Raw genomic sequence first — 20521 nt, forward strand, 5'->3', positions numbered from 1 at the left:
AGCATCTGCTACCGTTCCACATGTACACCCAATAAAACAAGATATACAACTTTGGAACATGAAACAGGAAAAACAGTACCACTGTCTCGGTTAAACCACACGGTGACAGGGGACTGTTTATTCTCGCTGTGTTCTGCAAAGTTCAGTAGACTTAACAGAATCCGAAATGCAAAAAAAACTGTTTTTTCTTCCTCCGAGCAATCTAGGCTTGATTCCCGTAGTCTGTATTCCAACAACACACGAGGATGAAACGCAGTGGAAAACACCATGGTGCCATTTGACCCCTTTTTCTGGGTTCCAACTCTGTTTGTTGTGTCTTTGTACCCTAAACCTTAGTTATGCTTCCTCCCAACACAATCAGGCACACAGAGAAGTTGATCCTTCGAATCTTTTGATCTCTGATCTCATGCGTCGAGAGATGGTGATCAGAGAGACCCCATGCTGGGAGGCCCCTGAGGAGTGTGTGTGTGGGGGGGGGGGGGAACTGGGGAACTGGGGGATTAAGTGTTTTATTTCAGCACACGGTGGACTCTTGTTCTGAGAGCTACACAGCCGATCCAGACATTGGTTTACGTAACGCAGTGGGAGGATGAGATAAGCACACGCAGGGAAAAAAAGAAGAAGCTCAACACCTACACAGGTGCGTGAACACGCTGCGAGGCGGGGAGCAAGGACACAGGTGCAAAGCGAGGCGCGCTGGCAGATGTACACACACGGTAGGGCCGCGTTCCAATACTTTCCTCACGTCCCCCGATGGAGACTAGCGGTAGCCGTTAGCGGTCGAGCGATGAGGGAGAGGCGCCGTGTGGAACTCGCGACAGCTGAGGCGCGTCGCCGTCATTAAAGGACACAGACTAGACCTCCGGTTGAACCGCAAACCGTTCATTAGGTTCAACGTTAATACTGGCACTCCCTGCCTCCCATAACTAATAATGCAAAGCGCCGTGCGGTATGTTATTAAAAAGTTTCGTTATTTAATTTTGAACGTGTGCTTGGATTCTGGAAAGGAATCAGAAGTGAAACCGACACGCACAGCCGAGTCGATATCATAACAATTGAATATAATTAACCGTTTTGTTGACTAATAAGATTCTGGATATCATGGGGAAACAAGTCGCATACTAAGTCTCAGTGTGTGTGTGTGTGTGTGTGTGTGTGTGTGTGTGTGTGTGTGTGTGTGTGTGTGTGTGTGTGTGTGTGTGTGTGTGTGTGTGTGTGTGTGTGTGTGTGTGTGTGTGCGCGAGAGAGAGAGAGAGTTCACTTTATTATGCTAATGTCGCTTTCTGCATACAGCACACAACACTGAGCTCTCAGAAGCCCGAGGTGAAGGAAGCAACGAGACACTTTGCGTGTGTACATCAGGCGGTAGAGGTGTGAGTGTAGGATTAACAGAAACACTTTTTAAACCGTTGTGTAGCTGTTAACAAAAAAAACAACACAAAAAGCTTTGTCACAGAAGAGTGTTTATCCCAGGAAACTTGCTGTGATTTAGTTTTTTGGGTGTGATGTGTAAGGGGGTGAAAACGGATGTTAATTTTTCGGGGGTGGTTATTTGTAGTCATGTGGTGTTTTGTCACAACTCACAAGTAACTGATTCTCTTTGTTGCTCTGCTATTGGAAACATCACACCTTGCTGGATCGAGGCGTTGATGTCACGTTCTTCGCTTCCGGCTTAGCTTCCTGATTTGGTATGGGCGGCTTGTAGGGGAGACAGTGAAAGTCTAACTTCTAAAACTGACGTGTGGGCTTAGCAACTCATAATCAGGGGATGTGGATCCCTCAAACATGGGTTCAAGGGTACGTGTGTTGAGCGGTTGATTTTTCAGTGTAGAAGCCTCGCTAGTTTAACAATTACGACCAATGCAAAATAAACGATAAAGACTGGAGTGGCTGAATGGTTTATCTTTCAATAGTAAATTATTTTTTGGTTCAATTTGAATAGACTTTTGGCATTGAACTTTGTAAAGGGGTAGGCAAGAGTAGGATTTGCTAGGCTTGTTAATGACAAAACTGAATTGACTGGTTGAAAAACCTAATGAAGATAATGTGTTTTCAAAGTTTAAGTTTTTCTTGGGTTTTTCGCGCTTGTGTAAGTGTGCGTTCACGTGTACGTGTGTGTGCGTTCACGTGTACGTGTGTGTACGCACACGTGTGTACATAGTGTGTACGTTATGGGGTGTATTTAGGTCGGGACCTCAGGATGTCCTTTTGCACAGATAAAGAGTGGCCTCTACTGGTGAAGACGGTTACTGCTTCTTCTTTCTCTAACCCTTTCTACCCTTTAATATTCAGAATGAACGGATGGGGAATAAATTAATATTTGAATATAATGTATCTGTTATGACAGTACCCCTTTGAGTGTCTAAATTGAACACTACTTCATGAAATGTGCCATCTAGTTTAAAAATCAAGGAAGAACACAACCAAAGTACAAAGACACGTATTCATGCATTGGGACCAGAACTAACATTCATATTCCTCCACTAAACCATCCGCTGCTACACATTGATACAGTGACCATGCACTGGCAATACACCTGCTTTGAAATGTCCATTTTGGAAACATTTGAATTTTAATTAATACAATTATTGATGGTTGTCAGAATCGTCAAACCTGTGTGTGTGTGTGTGTGTGTGTGTGTGTGTGTGTGTGTGTGTGTGTGTGTGTGTGTGTGTGTGTGTGTGTGTGTGTGTGTGTGTGTGTGTGTGTGTGTGTGTGTGTGTGTGTGTGTGTGTGTGTGTGTGTGTGTGAGAAATGTGTGTGTGTGTGAGAAATGTGTGTGTATGTATATGTGTCTGTGTATGTATAACTGAACACCCTTGTATTTGTGCTGTAGCATGTGTGAATGCAAAATGATGTGTGTGTGCGTGTGTTCATGCAAGTGTGTGTTGATCTATATTAACGGAGAGAGAGAGAGGGAGAGAGAGAGAGAGAGAGAGGGAGAGGGAGAGGGAGAGAGATTCAGCCAGGTGCAGTTACTGTTCAAACATGTCCCCGTCCGTCCGTCCCTCCGCCGCTGCAGAGGTACCTCAGCGTGTGTTTGCCTCTGCACTGTCGGCTGTTGCCCTCAGCTCCCCTTTGCTCCCCCTTTGCTCATTCAGATTTCATTTAACAACAGTCCCCCAAAACCCCCCCTCCCCTCCCCCCCATCCCTATCTTTTTAATGAACACACAGGGGTACTGAATGAAACATCAGTAAACACACACACGGCTGTTTAGAGGCTAGACCCCGTCCTCCTGGGGTGATGAGCGGAATACATGATGGTTTGGTGGCGGGGGTCTTTTTCGGGGGGGGCGCATGTGTCGGGGGCCGGTGTGCCCGCGCTTTGGAACAAAACCCTGCCGATCCCAGGAGGAGTGACATAATGGGGTATGTGGATGACTGGAAGCGGAGCAGCAAATCGAAACAGGATTGACAAGGAGAGAAGGGGGAGGGGGGGTGAACTCAGTCGAACCTCAGTGGTTTCGTCTGTGCAGTCATGGCGGTCGTAAAGGTTTTCGGAAAAGAACCCGGACGCACAGGGTTCCGTAGATGAAAGTGCGTTTGGGCGTTGTCAGAATAAACGTCACCTTCGCTGGAGCTAGGGTGTGTGGCCAATTGAAAGCAACCACTCTGAGGAAGAAAGGCAGGAGCTGACTTTCTGTAGGTTACAGAGAAACCCCCCCCCACACTTATCAACTTTATTCATTTCAGTCAAAAATAAGCCAGAAATGTTCACCAAACACTTTATGAGACCCTAACTGAAGTAGGTTTTTTCAGGGATTTCACTACCCTTTCAAATTTCCTTTCACTTATGCACTTTACTTTATGGATCCCGGCTACTCGCCCGATACCCCTGTGTGCATTGTCGGTTTTATGCAGAGCTGGTAGCTATACTAGATGTTGATACCGACTGACTAAAATACGCTGCTGTGAATCTCCTGAATATAAAGATCTGAATGCAGGGCTATACAATGGATCAAATGTATTTTTCCCATCGGATCAATGACTTTACCCATCTTACTCACCCAACGTTCCTTCCTTTCAAACTAATTTTCAAATGCAATAATAAACACATTATTCTCCATCTGAAAACTTTAATGGTAGAAGGTGTGATATGTTCAGACGTTATCTTCCCTTTATCTGGTCTTTCGATGCATGCATGGGACCAAAACAGGCCTAGTCCTCCTGTGAGCGAACCACTCGATGATAAAGAATAACTACCCAATGCCTTAATTAACATTCTTCAAGCGGCCTTTACTTGTGCCTCGTCTTCACGACGTCTAATAAAGAGAGAGAAGTTACGGACGGCATTCCAACTGCTTAATTACCGTTTTAAGGCCATTACAGTAAACACGTCCTGCACTTATCAGGTTTTAACCTTCACACGGAGGAAGTCACGCCGACGGTTTCACGAGCGAACTTCGTAAAGGCAATTTCCTTTCTCTCTTTCTTTTCTTTATTTTATTCGGTTTTCTCCCCCCCTCTCCGTAAGCCGGGATAAGCCTTAAAAAAACAAATCAAGGACGTAAACAAAGTAAATTACAAAAGGAAGTAGCTCCAAGCGTTAGTGGGTTGGTTGTCAAGGACGAAGTGGCGTCCATGTAGGGGTTTGGGAAGTCCATTACGAAAGCCGTGTGTTGGCTATAGCGGAGGCTGCGCGGGTGCAAAGCCGGCTGATTTAATTTGGCAATCAATACGTTTCTGAGAGTATGGGCAGTGGTAATCTTTTTTACTGCACCTCCACCCCTCCTCGCCTCTCTCTCTCCCTCTCTATCGCACTCTCTGGCACTCTCCCTCCCCCTCTCTCTCTCTCTCTCTCTCTCTCTCTCTCTCTCTCTCTCTCTCATCCCTTCATCCCCCCATGTCCTTGATTCAGTCCATCCATCCCTCCACTGTAACAGTACGGCCGAAATAGCTTCTAATGCCTTCTGTGTTGAGGACGATAAGGGCGAGAGAGAGAGAGCAGGGCAGAGAGAAAGGAGAGAGAGAGAGAGAAAGAAAGGGATAGAGAAGTGCACAGAAAAGGAGAGAAAGGGAGATTAGAGGAAAAGGTGAGAAGAGAGCCAGAGGGAGAGAGAAAGGGAGATTACAGGAAGCGGTTAGGAGATGGAGGATGAAGAATTGATATGGAGAGAGTAGTCACCTCTGCTCTAATTATGTGGCACAAGGTCTGTGCTCACAGAGTCTCCCACAAAAGAGGATTATGGGAAATATATTTGCTGGCTCTCCACTGGGCTCCCAGAATGCACCGGCACCACAGGCCTCAACGTGAAATGAAGCACATTACGGAAGCACGCCTTAGGGTTCAAATATGATGCAATTAAGAGCGCGATGTGGTATTCAAATTGGCCGTTTATACTGCCAGCACTCTGAAAGAGTATATTAAAATGCATGCACTTAAGCACACAGAGCAACTGCAAAAAGAATAAGATTAGTTAAACAGTTATGCTAAGAGAAGGCCTTTGAGTTTCACAGAAACTCATTTTAGTCCACTATGTGAGTCTCTCAGTATGACTATATTAATCTCCTGGGTGCTCCAGCGTTTCCACTTTTTCTATTTGTCTCCTCTCCGTCTCTCTCTCAGTCTCTCTCTGTCTCTCAATCGCATTTTATTCCTTGCTCTGTTGCAACTGCTAATCTTTCTCCAACAGAAAGAGAAAAATAAAGCGAGGGAGACAAGGATTCCAGGGGGCTTGGACTTATCTCCACTGGCAGTAGTTCTTCATGTCCCACATCTGGGGGACACTACTGGTTCTTTTAAAGAGTGGCCAAGCATCAGACACACAGCCATGCACACACTTTGTGCATGCACACAAACACACACATGTACACATGTCATGCACACACAAATAGAAACTCATACACACGCACGCACATACACATCACACACATCACACACACATATGCACTAAAACATTAACAACCACAGGCACGCACATGTACACGACCACACACTCACACGCACGCGTTCTGCAACTGCTACCCAAACTTTGTATCCTGAAGGGAACCCGGATTCGGTGAATTATCGTGACAATTACGTTTGTGGAAAATAATCGCATGACCAAATATTGACTAAACAAATCTCACACAAATTGAAATTGAATATTACACAAAGCAGGCATCATTTTGCCTTCTAATGAAACAAAAAGGATTTCCCCTAATATGTCCCTAATATATATTGAGCAAATGCAACGGGAAAATAACAAAATGAGGGGTTTATAGTTTTGGCAGAGATTTCTGGCAGTGATTTGATCCTCTAATCTTCATGCAGTCATTTTCAAACGACTGCCTCGCTTCTTTCCTTCCCTTAGCATTTAGCAGAGCCAAAAAGTGACTTACAGTGAATTTCAGTGAAATGTCTTCAACAAGCAGGTTGGGCTGAGACATTTCTTGCTCAATGACGCCGCCGCCCACAGGTAGTCAGGGATTGATCTCCCAACAACCAGAAGTCTTCGAACCGTGATTCACACACCTCAGCCACTCTCCACTATCAACCATGCCCCTTCATGTCTCTCTCTCTCTCTCTCTCTCTCTCTCTCTCCTCTTTTTGTTTCCATAGGGACAACAACTTCATCAAAGACTTCCCCCAGCTCGCCGACGGCCTCATGGTCATTCCTCTACCAGTGGAGGAGCAGTGTAGGGGCGTCCTGTCCGAGCCTCTGCCCAACTTACAGCTGCTCACAGGTGAGCAGTGGGTGCACTTGTAGTGGGTCTCAGACATCGTTGTTCGCGCCGAGATGGTTAAGTATGTTTGAGACAGATCAATGAAAAGGCAGGAGAGAAGGTTTTGGTAGTGCTAAGGATGGCCTCCTTCCTCTCTAACAGCAGGAAGGAGCCGCAGACCACAAATCCTCTCCCCCATACAGCCCCCTTGTGGGGTACACTATTAAGTACGTAATGAATACGAAAACCACATACATATATCGATATATATATATTCAGGCTAGTCTAGTGCTTTAATTACTATACTGACAATTTCTTTTTTTTTTTTGGTTTCAAAATGGTTTCAAAATTTCCCTGAACCAGAATTGGTTCCTCCATATATCAAACACAATCAATAGATAAACTGTGCCGGTATTATAGTATAGTTACGGTAAACAAAGAAAAGGTTTAAGCAGTAGAGAAGTTGCGAACATCATCCATTCAGGAGTGCTTTCACTCTTGGTGGAGACCATTTTCTTCCGAGAGCTGTATACCTATATGTCTCCAGACCTATATATATAGAATGATGAAAGAGATGTATTCATATATATATGCAGCGTCTACACCTGGTGCCGAAACTAGATTTCCCATGGCTTTAGCTCACTTGCTGATCTATTGTGGGCATCATCGCTGAAGCATCTCACTCCGGTTATTTGTGAAATTCAAGGGGCTAGGGCTCTCACAGAGCACCAGACCAAGGTTATTCACAACCTTATATATATTGCAGACATTTTGTCATCCAAAACGACTTATTGTGAATAAAGTTAATGTCATTCAGGAGCTGTTAGGGGTTAAGGCATCTTGTTCAAGGATGACTACAGGCTAGGCTGTGGATACTGGGGATCAAACCCAGTACCTTTCAGCTAGGAGTCCTACCTAGCCATTTCATTATCCTGCACATTAACCATGTATTTCTGATCGAAAGCTACAACCCACAGATACAGCATAACATACACAGGGTATCTAAAAGCTGAGGAGTACACAAACGTAAAAAATACGTGTCACAATACTTACAAAAAAAATCTAAAAACATTGAGGAAAAGCAATCAAATCAAAGTTTGTTAAAAAGGTCAAGACAAAATGTTTTTGCAATGTTTCCTAACTTTTTGCCTTTTGTATGTGATGTTGGGTTTTGGGGTATTTGGGTTGGCTTTCCTGATGTGTTCCCTTGGTTTTCTCGCAGGCGACGCCCAGTTCAACGAAGCCATGGGCTATCCCATGATGCAGCAGTGGCGGGTTCGCAGCAACCTCTACAGAGTCAAGCTCAGCTCGATCACCTTGTCTGCAGGTACAGCACTTCTACAGTGTATCTGCTGTGTTTTATGTTTGGTGATATCTGTGTATAAGTGTACATTTTCATATATGGATATCTCACATACAAGATTTGATATGCTAGTGTCAAATTATTTCTCATTCTTGCTTGTGTACGTTGTAAATTATTCTCAAAATCCAAATGCTTTCAAAAATAACTATACATTGGTTAAAAAAACGTTGCAATAAAATAAATCAGAAACCAGGGGCACTATTCTCACAACACTATGAAATAAATCAGACTTTTATCAGACAGAATTCACGTCTTCATTCAAACAAGACGATACATTCACACCACTGGCCAGATTAGCCTAACATGGCATCTTACCTCACCCTGTTCTCCTCCTCTCCCCGGGGAGCCAGGCTTCTCCAAGGTGCTGAAGACCCTGTCGGCAGAGAGCTCGCGGGAGGAGCTGCTGGCCTTCCTGCAGCAGTACGGCAGCCACTACGTCTCCGAGGCGCTGTACGGCTCCGAGCTCAGCTGCAACATCTACTTCCCCAGCAAGAAGGCCCAGCAGCAGCTCTGGCTGCAGTACCAGAAAGGTAAGGCCCGAGAGCCAGTTGAACCAGGGCCGATCCCCACGCAGAGGTGTCGTATTTAAGGGAGACCGGAGGGGGGAAAAGGGCTCCCGTTTCAGCCCAAGGGGGTTGATGCTTAGCCTTTTTTACGAGCCATTCCAAATGGACCAGTTTCTTACATCCCAAGAGGCTGGGTTGCCCCCCCACATGTATGAGGGATGGTTCAAAGCACTGACACGCCCACTTGTGATGTCATTAAGGGGTCGATTTTTAAGGGGTTTATACAGTACATAGGTTTTACTATATGAGCAAGATTTTGAAAAATAAATGATTTCGAGAGATCGTAGATGTAACTTTTCATGGTAGACATTAACGGACAGACACAGAGTAAGAAGAATAAAAAGCATAGATTTAACACCGGAAAAACGACGTAAATATCGATCAAATGCAAGTGCTGTGAGATAACAAACAAGAAACAAATTCCATTTTATGAGTTGAGCAGATTATACAGAATTAGTACACAATTATATTACCAATGCCTTTAAGAATATACTATACTTTATGTTGACAAAGATGTTGGCTCAAAAGATAGCACCTAGGATTTCAAGGGAAACACTTAATAAAATGGACTATTTACTCTATAAAACCCAAGGAGAATGATGTGGGTGGTTTCACCTGGACCTTTCTCTAACCTTAGACATTTACACAAAATATGAGTTTGATGAAAGTGAAGTGATTTGATGATCACTTTACCGGGTGAATTCAAGTGCAGCGCAATCCCACTTTAAAAAATACTTGACTTGTTTATTACAACTCCGCTTCTCTCCCTGTTTATTAAGTTATAGTGCTGCATAAAAACCCTGACCTTCTACACCGGTAAAAATACAAACACTAGAATAAAGCTATGGTCCTTCATTTATGGGGAAGAACAAAAAAAACATCTACTTTATTAGTATTTACGCTTTTAACCAAATCCACTGTGTTAATTCTGATGCAAACAGTCATAAAGGAGAAGGTAGGGGGTGATGCTCTGTCTCGCTAAGGGATTCACACTCACTGGCCAACACCTTAGCCCCCCCCCCCACCCCCACAAACCTATTAATGACTGTCCCTAATAATTAAGTCATTATGGATCGGGACACAGCACGCAACGGTGAGCCCCAGCGAGTAATTGACTTATGTATCAGATACCATGAATAAAACGAGTGACACACCACTTGATTGTTAAATCTTTATTACACTCGGTGGAGATAATGAAACAACACACGGCCTTGTGCTTCACAGAGATGCCAATAAAACCACAATGTTAGGTTTACAACCTCCGATGAAAGGCTTAACACAACGACACGCGCAGCGCTGACATTGTAATGTCACGCTTGGGTAGGCTGAAATAAATCCCAAGACATTTAAGATAAAAGGAGCGGGGAGGAGAGGGGCGACAGAATAACTCCACTCCCGACGTAGTCAAGGAAATGAAACCTATATTTTAAAGGTGACGGTTTGGAGGATAAGACCATTGAAAACAAGGACACTTTTTTTTATTGAATGGTTTCTTTTGTCCTCCCAACCATTTGTGGTCGAAATTAACTCTAAAGAGTGCTTGTAGTAAAGAGTCGATAAAAGTTATTGCAGTATCAAAGTTGTAGTGAATATAATTAAATAACATATCGTTAAATTTAAATTATTGGGTGATGAAACATCACTAGCCAACAAATAAGCAATGAGGTCACACACGTTATGACACCATGCAAGAGTTCAATCATTTAGACTGCCTTTGATAGTTTATTGTTAGATGTTGACATAATTGGTTACTAGTGGTTTTGTTTTCACATGCAAAAATCACATATGTGACATGTAAACGATGTTGAAATGCATGGCTTTTTTTAAGGAATGGCTCTTGTTATTAGTCTTTATTTTACTTTATTTGTATTAGTCTGAAGTGAAAACCGAACCCTTCAGTTTTTCTGTATTGTAAAACAGTAGTTCAGGCCCAGCTAATATGCAGAGATTGAAGTGCTACCGGTCTATGACCAGTCATTGATATGTATGCAGTTGCACCATAATAACATTGCACAGACAAAAATGGTTTCCATTTGGAACCGACCCATGGATGAACCCGGGACTCCAAGGTCAATTTGTATTTTCGGCGGTCTTTGAAAATCTGCCGAAAATCTGTTGAACAAGTTCACACTGAAACATAGAACAGAAAGAAAACCAAGAGGAAACCGGAAGTTGTGAGGTCTGAATGTTAGCTTTGTTTTCCTCGACTATAATTGTCTTGCTGTGCACCGAACAGTGTACAATATATCAGCGGAAAGGCAGATGGAGACAAATGCCGATATTTCATTATGGTATCATTAACCTACCAGACCTTGACACAAACATGATGAATACATTGGGAGTGTATACTACGACACTAACCAATGTAATTTTATCTGAAACACGCTTTTCATTAAAAGCAAATCTGGGAATACAACTGACAAACAGTTAAAAGGACACAGAGGTGTTACACAGTTACACACAAACACCACAAAAGCAATGGTGGAATAAGGCTATGCTCGAGGGATTTCTTTAGTTTTTCTCTACTTTGGTTATGTGGATTTACCTCAGCCTCGGAAACTAACCAATAAGCAATGTTATTGTTTTGTTCCCAAGTTTCAGAAAGATACGAGGAGGGCGACACCAATCCATGTGCTTTACAAAGTAACAAATACAAAAAACCCATGTTAGATACCCAACTCTACACCGGTCTGGTGCAAGGAAACCGCTGTCAACCGTGACGGACACAACACAAAACCCTAAGGGGGTGATGGTCTTTTTTTGTTTTGTTTTTAAACGGGAAGTCACATGACTGGAGGACGGCTAACGCTCGAGTCGCTGAGGGGGCCACAGGCTGGACTAGCTCGGCCGCCTTCATGCGGGTGACGAGATGTGACAGGACAGGAGCGGGGCCCCTATGGCTCCTCTCTTTTATACGGGGACGGCCACCTCGGGGCATGGAACGCGACTCCTTGTTGACCGATAACGGAAGTCTGGAGGCCATTAAAACAGGAGAAGCTTGACCTTGTGGGGTCTGCATGTGTGGGCCCCCCCTCCAGACCAACGGTTTCGTTTGGTATGGATTCAGGTCTCCCTGAGGGTTCGGAAGTTTAAATATAAATTAAAAAAAAGAGCCCGAAATGGGTGGTGGGGGCCCCTCCCAAGATTGTTTAATTCGTTCCCAAGGTGTACGGTGCTAAAGTGCAATATAATGGCAGCATTTTCAGGCCAAGTGTCGGCCAACATTGTGACTACCCAGGCAGGCACTTGGCTTGAAACTTCTCCCGGGTTGTTCAGAATAAAGTGGGCATTTTGGACAGGTAAGAAATAGCCTGGTACAAAGAGCCAGTCTCTGTGCCCACGGGGACCGAGGCCACAGTCTGAGTGAGTATAATCGAGTGGGGCAGTTGGAATGGCATCTGTTGCGTGCACACAGGAATTCGTCTTGGCAATTGCGATGTCAGCATGCCTCTGGGGGAGTTCGGCAAAGCCAGGGGGTTTTGGAAAAGTGGAGAGAAGTCGGCGAGATCACAAAACTTTGCTTTCAAGCGGCCACCGGAGCAGTTAGACAAGGGTGACGAAGAATGGGGCTCAGACAGGCCGCCAGCCATTCCAAACTTTGCAGAGAGCAGATTAAGCCGGGTACAAAGATGCCCTCAGATAGCCTCTTCCTAGAGCTTCTTTTGTGCTTCGCTCAGTGTTTCCCTGACCTGATTCTTTATTTTTATAAAGCCCTTGAAGAAACATACAACATATGCCGCTGTCTGCTATTTTTTGTCATTAAAGTGCAGAATTAGCTGACTTTCTACTCTCCCTTTCACATAAAAAAAAAAAGTTCACAGAAAATATGTTGTATATTTTAAGAGTTGTATGCTTCTTCAACTTCACCTAAAATATATTTGTGTTAATAATTAGCCAACTATTGTTCCTCCCGACTGCTAATCGAAGCCAATGCTGTATTCATTTAGGAATATTGCCACTTTCTTGTGTGCCACACTGCAAACTAAACTGCAAAATGTTGTTGATTAACTGCAAGCGCCCACGTAGATGACCAAGAAGTTACCAGCAGGTATCAAAAGGCCTTTCAGCTCATACACACAACTAGACGTACGAAACAGAACAAGTCTGGTGGTAATGGTTGTTGGCTCCGGTTGTTGTGAACAAATGTTCCCACTTCAACCACCAATGTAAGGTGTTTATTTATAAGGGGTGTAGGAGCAAACCACCACATGGTCACCGCTCATGTGACAGTTCTGACCAATTATAGGCGACAATGGCGACCTCGTAAGAGGCTGTGCTTTTTTCTTTTCACTATTATTGACCGCAGTCTAAAATATCCCTGCTGTGTTCTGAGTGGCGTCAGAACTGTAATTAAAGCTTTACAGTCCATAATCTAAATGCTCCGGCTGCTGCTAGGTATATTTTTGGTACGGTGAGGTTTCAAACGACAGGAAATTGAATTAGGACACAGGTTACGAGGATCCAGAGTAGTAAAACATGCTGAATCGTGTACCAATAGGTCAATAGTGTTACCATACAGGAGAATAGTAGTGAGTTTGGATTTCAGTCATTATTATTACTATGACTCTGTACACTGTCAGTGGTTTATTTTCCCTTCGATCCCCCCACAACACCGCTGTGCACATTCCAAAAACCTAGCCCGCAATCGTCTCTCCGGCGACCCCCCCCTGCGGCCGAACAAGCGGACTGCCCCCAGCCTAGCAGGTGGACGAGCGCCTCTTGGGCACGTACGCGTACACCTTCACGCAGTGGTCCCAGCAGTCCAGGACCAGCAGCTGTCCCTTCTGGGTGATTGCCACGCCCACCGGGCAGGTCAACCCCTCGCGGATCAGCACGTGGAAGCCGCCCTCCTTGGGGAAGCGCAGGATCTCCTTGCGGCCGCTGTCCGTCACCAGCAGGTCCCCGTTGGCGTCCACGCACATGCCCGTGATGCAGCGGAAGTCCTCGTTCTCGGCGAAGAAGTGGCTCAGCTGCTTGCCCAGCAGGCCCTCGCTGCTCACCGAGCCGATGGAGAAGCCGCCCTCCAGCTGAAGCTCGTTGTGGCGCTTCTCGAAGTTGAGCGCCAGCCCTTGCGTGAAGTACACCGTGCCCTCGGCGTCGCACGCCACGAACTTGGGCCTCACCGCCGAGCACAGGCGGCTGTAGCTGACCACGCCCCCGTTGCGCTCCACCGCCAGGCTCCAGAGCTTGCCGCCCTCCACGTCCGTCACCACGAACTGGCCCGAGGGCGTGGCCGTGATGCCCCACGGCTTAATCAGCTGGTTCTTGTGGCAGGCCACACAGTGGCCCTCCATGGTGTACACCTTCACCGAGTTGTCGTAGTTGTCGGTCAGGCCGATGAGCCCCGCGGCGTTGACGGCGATGGACAGCGGCACCAGGTTGGGCAGGTCGGCGCCGAGGAAGCTCAGCACAAAGTTGTCGATGCTGCTGGCGTTGCGCTGGATCTGCCGCTGGAAGCCCTTGCGGTTGAAGATCTGCACGCGGTAGTTGCCGCGGTCCGCCACGAGCACCTCGCCCTGCGACGACACGCAGATGCTCACCGGCAGGTTGAACATGCCCGGCAGGTTCCCCTTGCAGCCCATCCTCTTGACGAACTGGCAGAGGTGGGGCCCCGCGTCGGCCCCGGCCGCGCCGGGCGAGGGCCCACCTCCCTCGTCCAGGGACTTTGATTTGAAGTTGACGGGCGAGGCGCACACCGCCTCCTCGGCGGCCGCCACCATGTTGACGTCTCGGTAGAGGTCCATCGACTCCTGCGGGGCGTCCGACGCCTCGCCGCCCGTGGCGCCCTCCAGCCCCGCCAGACCGTCCTCCACGGCGAGCTCCAGCGCCTCGTCCTCGTCGTCCACGCTGACGGCGCACATCTTGGCCGTGAGCTTGGCCACTTCGAGGGCCCTCTGGCGGTCCGCCTTGAGCAGCAGGGGCTCCTGCAGCTTCAGGGTCTTGGGCAGGCTGCCCCTCAGGTCCAGCTCGGCGTCGTCGGGGCAACCCGCCGCGTTCTCCAGCAGCGCCACGTCGCTCTGCCTCGCCTGCATGGTCAGGTAGTCGCAGCGGGACACCACCTGCACCTCGGCGATGTGCAGCAGGTACGTCTGCTCCTCCAGCACCTGGCGGTTCAGCTTCTCGATCTCCGCCATGGAGGCGGCGAAGCCCCGCTGTGCGCGGCCCAGCTCCTCCTGGAGGCTCAGCTCGCAGTCGGCGTACTCCTGCTGCACCGCCCGGCACTTGGCCCTCAGAGACTTGGACACGTTGTCGATGAACACCTTCTTCTTCTGGATCTGGCCCATGGCCTCCCTGAGAGCGGCCAGCTTGGCCCCCAGCTCCTTGCGCCGCTGCTCGGCCGCGGCTCGGATGGGCTGCACCGAGTGGCCCCGGTGCTGGTGGCCCTCCAGCTTACAGGGGTCGCAGAAGACCGTGGAGCAGTCGTGGCAGTACTGGTGCGGCAGGCGGCTGCCACACGAGCGGCACATGAGGGCGGCCGCCGCCCCGCAGGAGCTGGTGCAGTCCAGGAGCTTGAGCACGGTGAGGTTGTCGGCCAGCTGGGCGATGTTGCTCATGCGGGACACTTTGCTGCAGAACGGGCAGCGCACGCCGTTGATGGTGCTGGCCAGCAGCCGCTCCAGGCACTGGCGGCACACCGTGTGGCCGCACTGCAGGAGCTTGGGCCTCAGCTGGTCCGAGCTGTACGTCTCCAGGCAGATGGGGCACTCGAGCACCTCCCGCATGACGTCCGCGTCCAGGGAGGTGGTGGTGGTGGCGGCGCCGGCCATTTTACTGCTGGGCTCTGTGTGGGGAATGAAGCTGGATGTAATTACTGTTTTGATTGCATTTTGTTCTTATATGTATGTTTTCACGTAGAAAGAAAGAAAGGATCTTTTCAATAAAGTGATTTTGAATTGAGAAATAGAGAGGAATGGAGAAGGGAAAAGAGGAGTTAAACAAATGTTGTATTTTAATTTAAAACTAGGTCACATTTGCATCCAAGATAGCTTAAGTACATCAATGTATTGCAAAGCCTCAATCCTTTCTTTATGACTTATGTATTCCCATGGGGTGCAGCTAGGTATTGGCCTGTTTGTCATAAAAGTCTGCAAATAAAAAGGCTCGTAAATAATCAGTGCACTTAATATTCTTCCTCAGGTTTGAATTGTTTACTGTCTACTTGCTAGCTCATTGTCTAATGACTTGTTGCAATGGGATTAGCATACTGTTTCATGTAGCATTGGCTAGCATCTTGCAGTTCAGGCTGAGCCAACTGTCGATAACTTAATGAGTTCGATTAGTTAACCTACTAGCCTCCCTGACACCTTAGCTATTAGCTGAATCGAAAGCTAAATATCGCCAGGCCTCCCTCCCTCCCACAAAAAACAACTTAACTTCGATGCAATGCGACAAGAACGTAATAATATAATAATAGTTGGGCGGCTTTGGATACTCGGAAGACCATTAACAGGATAAAACAAACGTGCGTCTTTGCTCGATTTGCACGTATTGACGGGGAATTTCAAAAGCTTACCCTTTCATTAATGTCAGATGGATGGTGGTTTGGATGGTGTGGTGCCTGTGTGTGTTTGTGTTGTGCTCGCTGTGCTGATACTGCGGTGCTGCCGACGACGACGTCACCGACCCAGGGGGCTGCTGTCATTGGCTGGCTGTGAGGCAGCCGAACTCATGCTCAGAAACATTCACCTTAGCAATATTTTGTTGATTTTGGATAGTCGAGTTGAAAGGAATTGATACATTTGGTCCACACAAGTTTAATTAAATATCAAAATAATCCCTACATTTGATCTGTCATTATATTTTAACCACTCACGGAATTGAATGCAATGACCTACCCTGAACTGGATAGTAGACTGATGGAGACGGGCTACATCTGAAGACAGTGGGTGGCAATTTGAAAAAACATGCTTCCCACATCATGTGTGGAAACAAATGTTGGATGTGTGAATAGGATTGCAGTTACATTATATAACCACTAGATGGTGGCACTTGTCTTTCTTATATTTTCAACAGCAGCTTAATATTGGAAAAGGAAACAAAATGCATTATTGCTGTGTTTGCTGTTGTCGTATTTACTGTTGTTTTGATTATATACAATATATACGCTGTTTTGGTTAGTGGTCGTTTTAGCTACTAATCATATAGTGTGTAGATGTTGTGGTTGTCTAGTTAGAAGTGTTAGTTAGACTAGCAGTTGTAGTAGTTAGCGTAATGTTTGTTTTTAATGTTGCAGAGCTAGCTTTTTGACATTGGTAAATAATGGCTTTTTTATAATAATAATGATAATAATAATATGTTTGTATTATTTTAAATTATATATCTTTTCAATATTTCCAAATTCATCTTCTTTAAAAACATCTCTTAACTAGGGCACTTTGATCAGGGGCCAACTGCAAAGAAGAGCCAGACAATATAAGTAGGCTACCTATGTCACAACAACTTCAGAAGTGCTGGCAATATCGGACATCTGTACAGAATTAGCCGGAAAGACATCCGAAACTTTTGCCTCCGTTGCCGTGGCACCGCGATTCTGGCAAGAGGGGATAGTAGCTGTCCCAGATGAGTAATTATTCCACACTTCGACCGGTCCACGAAAACACTTTAATTGACAATGACAGTGCAAGACAAATGGCGGCGAAATTCGAGCTATTTATGTTTTTCTTTTCTTGTGTTTGTTATAGTTGACCGGGCCAGTGTTGAATAAAGACCACATTCACTTGTTACATCAAACAGAGTGAGAAGAGAGGTTCATTAAGATACAATAAGATCTTCTTTATTGATCCCAGATGGGAAATAAGGGTGTCAGAGCAGATGTTCGAGCGAACCGTGATGGTAATGAAGATCCGACTGCGGAAAGTATCCAAATTATATACCGAATAAAATATAAACACACAATTAGTAGAATCAAGCTTATAATTACAATATTAGGTTCTTCAATTTCCAATTTCCAGCTCAACAACATTTTTGTCAGACTAACAAGTCATCATTTACGTCCTTGTTTTTCTCCTTCTGTTACCATTTTAATTTTTTTTCCACCTTTTGTTTAAATCTCAGCGCCCCCGGAATTAAAGTTGGAAAAGCTCAGCAGCTGCCAGCCCGGCCTTTCCATTCCAGATACCTCTCATTTCCGCCATAACAACCTAAAGGAGCCATGTCTTTCATCAAACACCATCGTTTACACAGATAGGAAGCTGTAGTCTTTGGCAAAAAAAACCTCTTGAGTGTATGCGGGGTGAGAATGAGTGCAACTAGGCTAGCCACAGCCAACCTGGACTAATCACGGGGGCTTTATTGTGAAGGCCGTGCGATGACAGCTCTTCTTTGTGTCTGTGTTGACTCAAGAAGTGCATGTAATTGGGCTCTTAGGGCCACCCCTTGAGCCTGTTTACATAGCATGTGAAGTAACCCCCACCCTCTGTAGCCACCCACCAACATCTCCACCCAGAATCACACACTTTCCTTTCTCACTCTTCTCTCACTGCAGAAACACCCTTTCTTCACTCACAGTTTTTTTTTCTGTTGTCTCTTTCTCTTGCTTCCTTTTCTCCTCACTCTCTTTTTCTCTCTCTGTGTCATACACTCTCACTCTCCTCTCTCTCTACTGCTCTCTCCCTATCTCTCACTCTCCATCTCTCCCTTTTTCTCCATCTCCCTCTCCCTCTCGCTCTCCTTCTCACGCTCATACTGAAGTTGTCATTTCCAAGTGAGGCTAATATTTACAGTGAAACTATAATAACCTCTGGCACTATTTTGTAACGTTTCTATCATCATCAGTAGGCCCATTTGTTGTAATTTAATAATTTAGTAGAAAAGACACCCACCCGGCAAACAAGTCTTATGCACACACAGTAAAATATTGACTTATTTACTTAGTTGTGTTGTGTTTGTATGACCCCTGGTGCCACTGCCACTGTAATCATGTCCAACAATTTGTTTTCTTAATGTGTTAAGTGACCCTTTGGTAAACGCAGGCAATCATGCAAACCCCCCTAACATAATCATTTTCATGCTGCTTTCAATGCTTTCATCCGGTGCATGAAATTACTTGTGCAAAAGCAACCGTAGACCATAATGGGCCTGGCTTCCTGTAGCCTGACGGAGATCTGATGACCTTCACCTGGGTCGTGTTTTCTAATATTTGTTCACCTGTGAGGTGTCCGCCACGTCTCAGACTAAACTGTCAAATGCTAAATGGTGGAGCATAGGGCCTTTTGCGCGTGTTGATAGGTAAGACGTGAATGTTTGTGGAAGATGTGCAGCTCCCCCTTCCTTGTGCTTGGGCCTTTTTAGTTTTAAACACCGCTAAGACAAACAATGAAAACCAAGCCAAGGCAACTATGCACATTAGAAGTGCTCAGACTCCTTCTCTCTCTTTCTCCCACTTTCACCCCCTTACCAACCCTCACAGACACTCGTCCACCCAGACTCACCCACACACACGTACACCGACCCCCCCCCCCCCCCCCCCCACACACACACACACACACACACACACACACACACACACACACACACACACACACACACACACACACACACACACACACACACACACACACACAGAGACACACACACACACACACACACACACACACACACACACACACACACACACACACAGAGACACACACACACACACACACACACACATGTACACAGACAGACACACACACACGCACACCTCACACGTACACAGAACCACACTAACTCACCCACCCACCCACATGGACACACACACACACCCACCCACACGGACACACATACACGCACGCACACGCATCTGTGCACACATGTACGTAAACGAGTTCCTGAATGGTGTGTTTTCCTTTTTGCCCCTGTGAAATAGTTTGAAGGCTGTTCCACTCCAATATGATTAAGGGCATTGCAGGAAATGAATCATTTAAAATGGTTATCCTAATCTGGTCCCAATTACCCTACCTTGAAGAATGTCATTTGGAAGGGCATTTTTCTCCCGCTATCGCCCTTCCCTCCTGTAAACTGCTGGCCCCAGACTGTGTGACGGGGGCCTCGTGTTTCTCTCTCTTTCACTGTGCTCCGTGTGCGTGTGTGTGTGTGTGTGTGTGTGTGTGTGTGTGTGTGTGTGTGTGTGTGTGTGTGTGTGTGTGTGTGTGTGTGTGTGGGGGGGGGGGAAATACATTGTCTGTCCCTAACATACCGATTTAAACCAATTGTTTCGTACATTGCATTATATGTATAATATATATGACTATTATTTTCATTAACAAGCAGAAATCCTTTATCCTTATCCTTAGTTCCTTCATGAGGAATAACAACAATAACACCATCTCCGTCTATATGTGTCATGGGCTTACTACAGATACAGACAAAGCACAACAACACCAAAAAAACATGCCTCTCTCCCCAAAGCACAATGCACCCGGCGACCCCATCTCCATAGGGCCTGCGATTAGCATTAAAATTGATCTCTCCTCTGTTTTTCCAACATTTTGCCTCATCCCCCCAGCCTCCTTTGGTGTGCCTCTCTCCCATGATGCATCGCTGTATCCCTCTGACAGACTGTGATGAGCGAAGGCTCCGCCCACCTCAAGCAGTACTTCAAACAATGATTATTTACACTGAAAGGGGAAGAGGCCGCTGACCCCCACGCTCATCCACCGTATATACAAGCTGATGACAGTGAGGGATTAGTTGTTGGGGTTTCGTGTTTTCTCCATTCTTTCCTTCCTTCCTTGTCTCTCTCTCGCTCACTCTCTCTTTCTCTCTCTCTCTCTCTCTCTCTCTCTCTCTCTCTCTCTCTCTCTCTCTCTCTCTCTCTCTCTCTCTCTCTCTCTCTCTCTCTCTCTCTCTCTCTCTCACCCTCTCTTTCTCTTCTGGTTGAAAACAGATCCAGATGCAGTGTGCTATCGGAGGGGTTGTGAAACTTTTGCTGTCACTCAGACTCGTGTGTGTGTGTGTGCGTGTGTG

At 46.2% G+C, this 20521-nt stretch overlaps 2 protein-coding genes across 2 annotated transcripts in view; one reads left to right on the forward strand and one right to left on the reverse strand.

Annotated features, from left to right (window-relative positions):
* The window catches only part of LOC132448018 (astrotactin-2), a 245956-nt gene that overhangs the window by 193629 nt on the left and 31806 nt on the right, over positions 1-20521 (forward strand). The window contains exons 14-16 of the mRNA XM_060039081.1: positions 6543-6667; positions 7869-7973; positions 8360-8539. Coding sequence (XP_059895064.1) covers positions 6543-6667; positions 7869-7973; positions 8360-8539 — 410 coding nt within the window. The remainder of the gene's footprint in view (positions 1-6542; positions 6668-7868; positions 7974-8359; positions 8540-20521) is intronic.
* On the reverse strand, positions 9733-16204 carry trim32 (tripartite motif containing 32). The gene is made up of 2 exons (XM_060038191.1): positions 16089-16204; positions 9733-15356 (listed from the first exon to the last, which is right to left on the reverse strand). The coding sequence occupies exon 2, from the start codon at positions 15340-15342 to the stop codon at positions 13273-13275; it is 2070 nt and encodes a 689-aa protein (XP_059894174.1). The 5' UTR covers positions 15343-15356; positions 16089-16204; the 3' UTR covers positions 9733-13272.

This window comes from Gadus macrocephalus, chromosome 19 (assembly GCF_031168955.1).
Source record: "Gadus macrocephalus chromosome 19, ASM3116895v1".
NCBI lineage: Eukaryota > Metazoa > Chordata > Actinopteri > Gadiformes > Gadidae > Gadus > Gadus macrocephalus.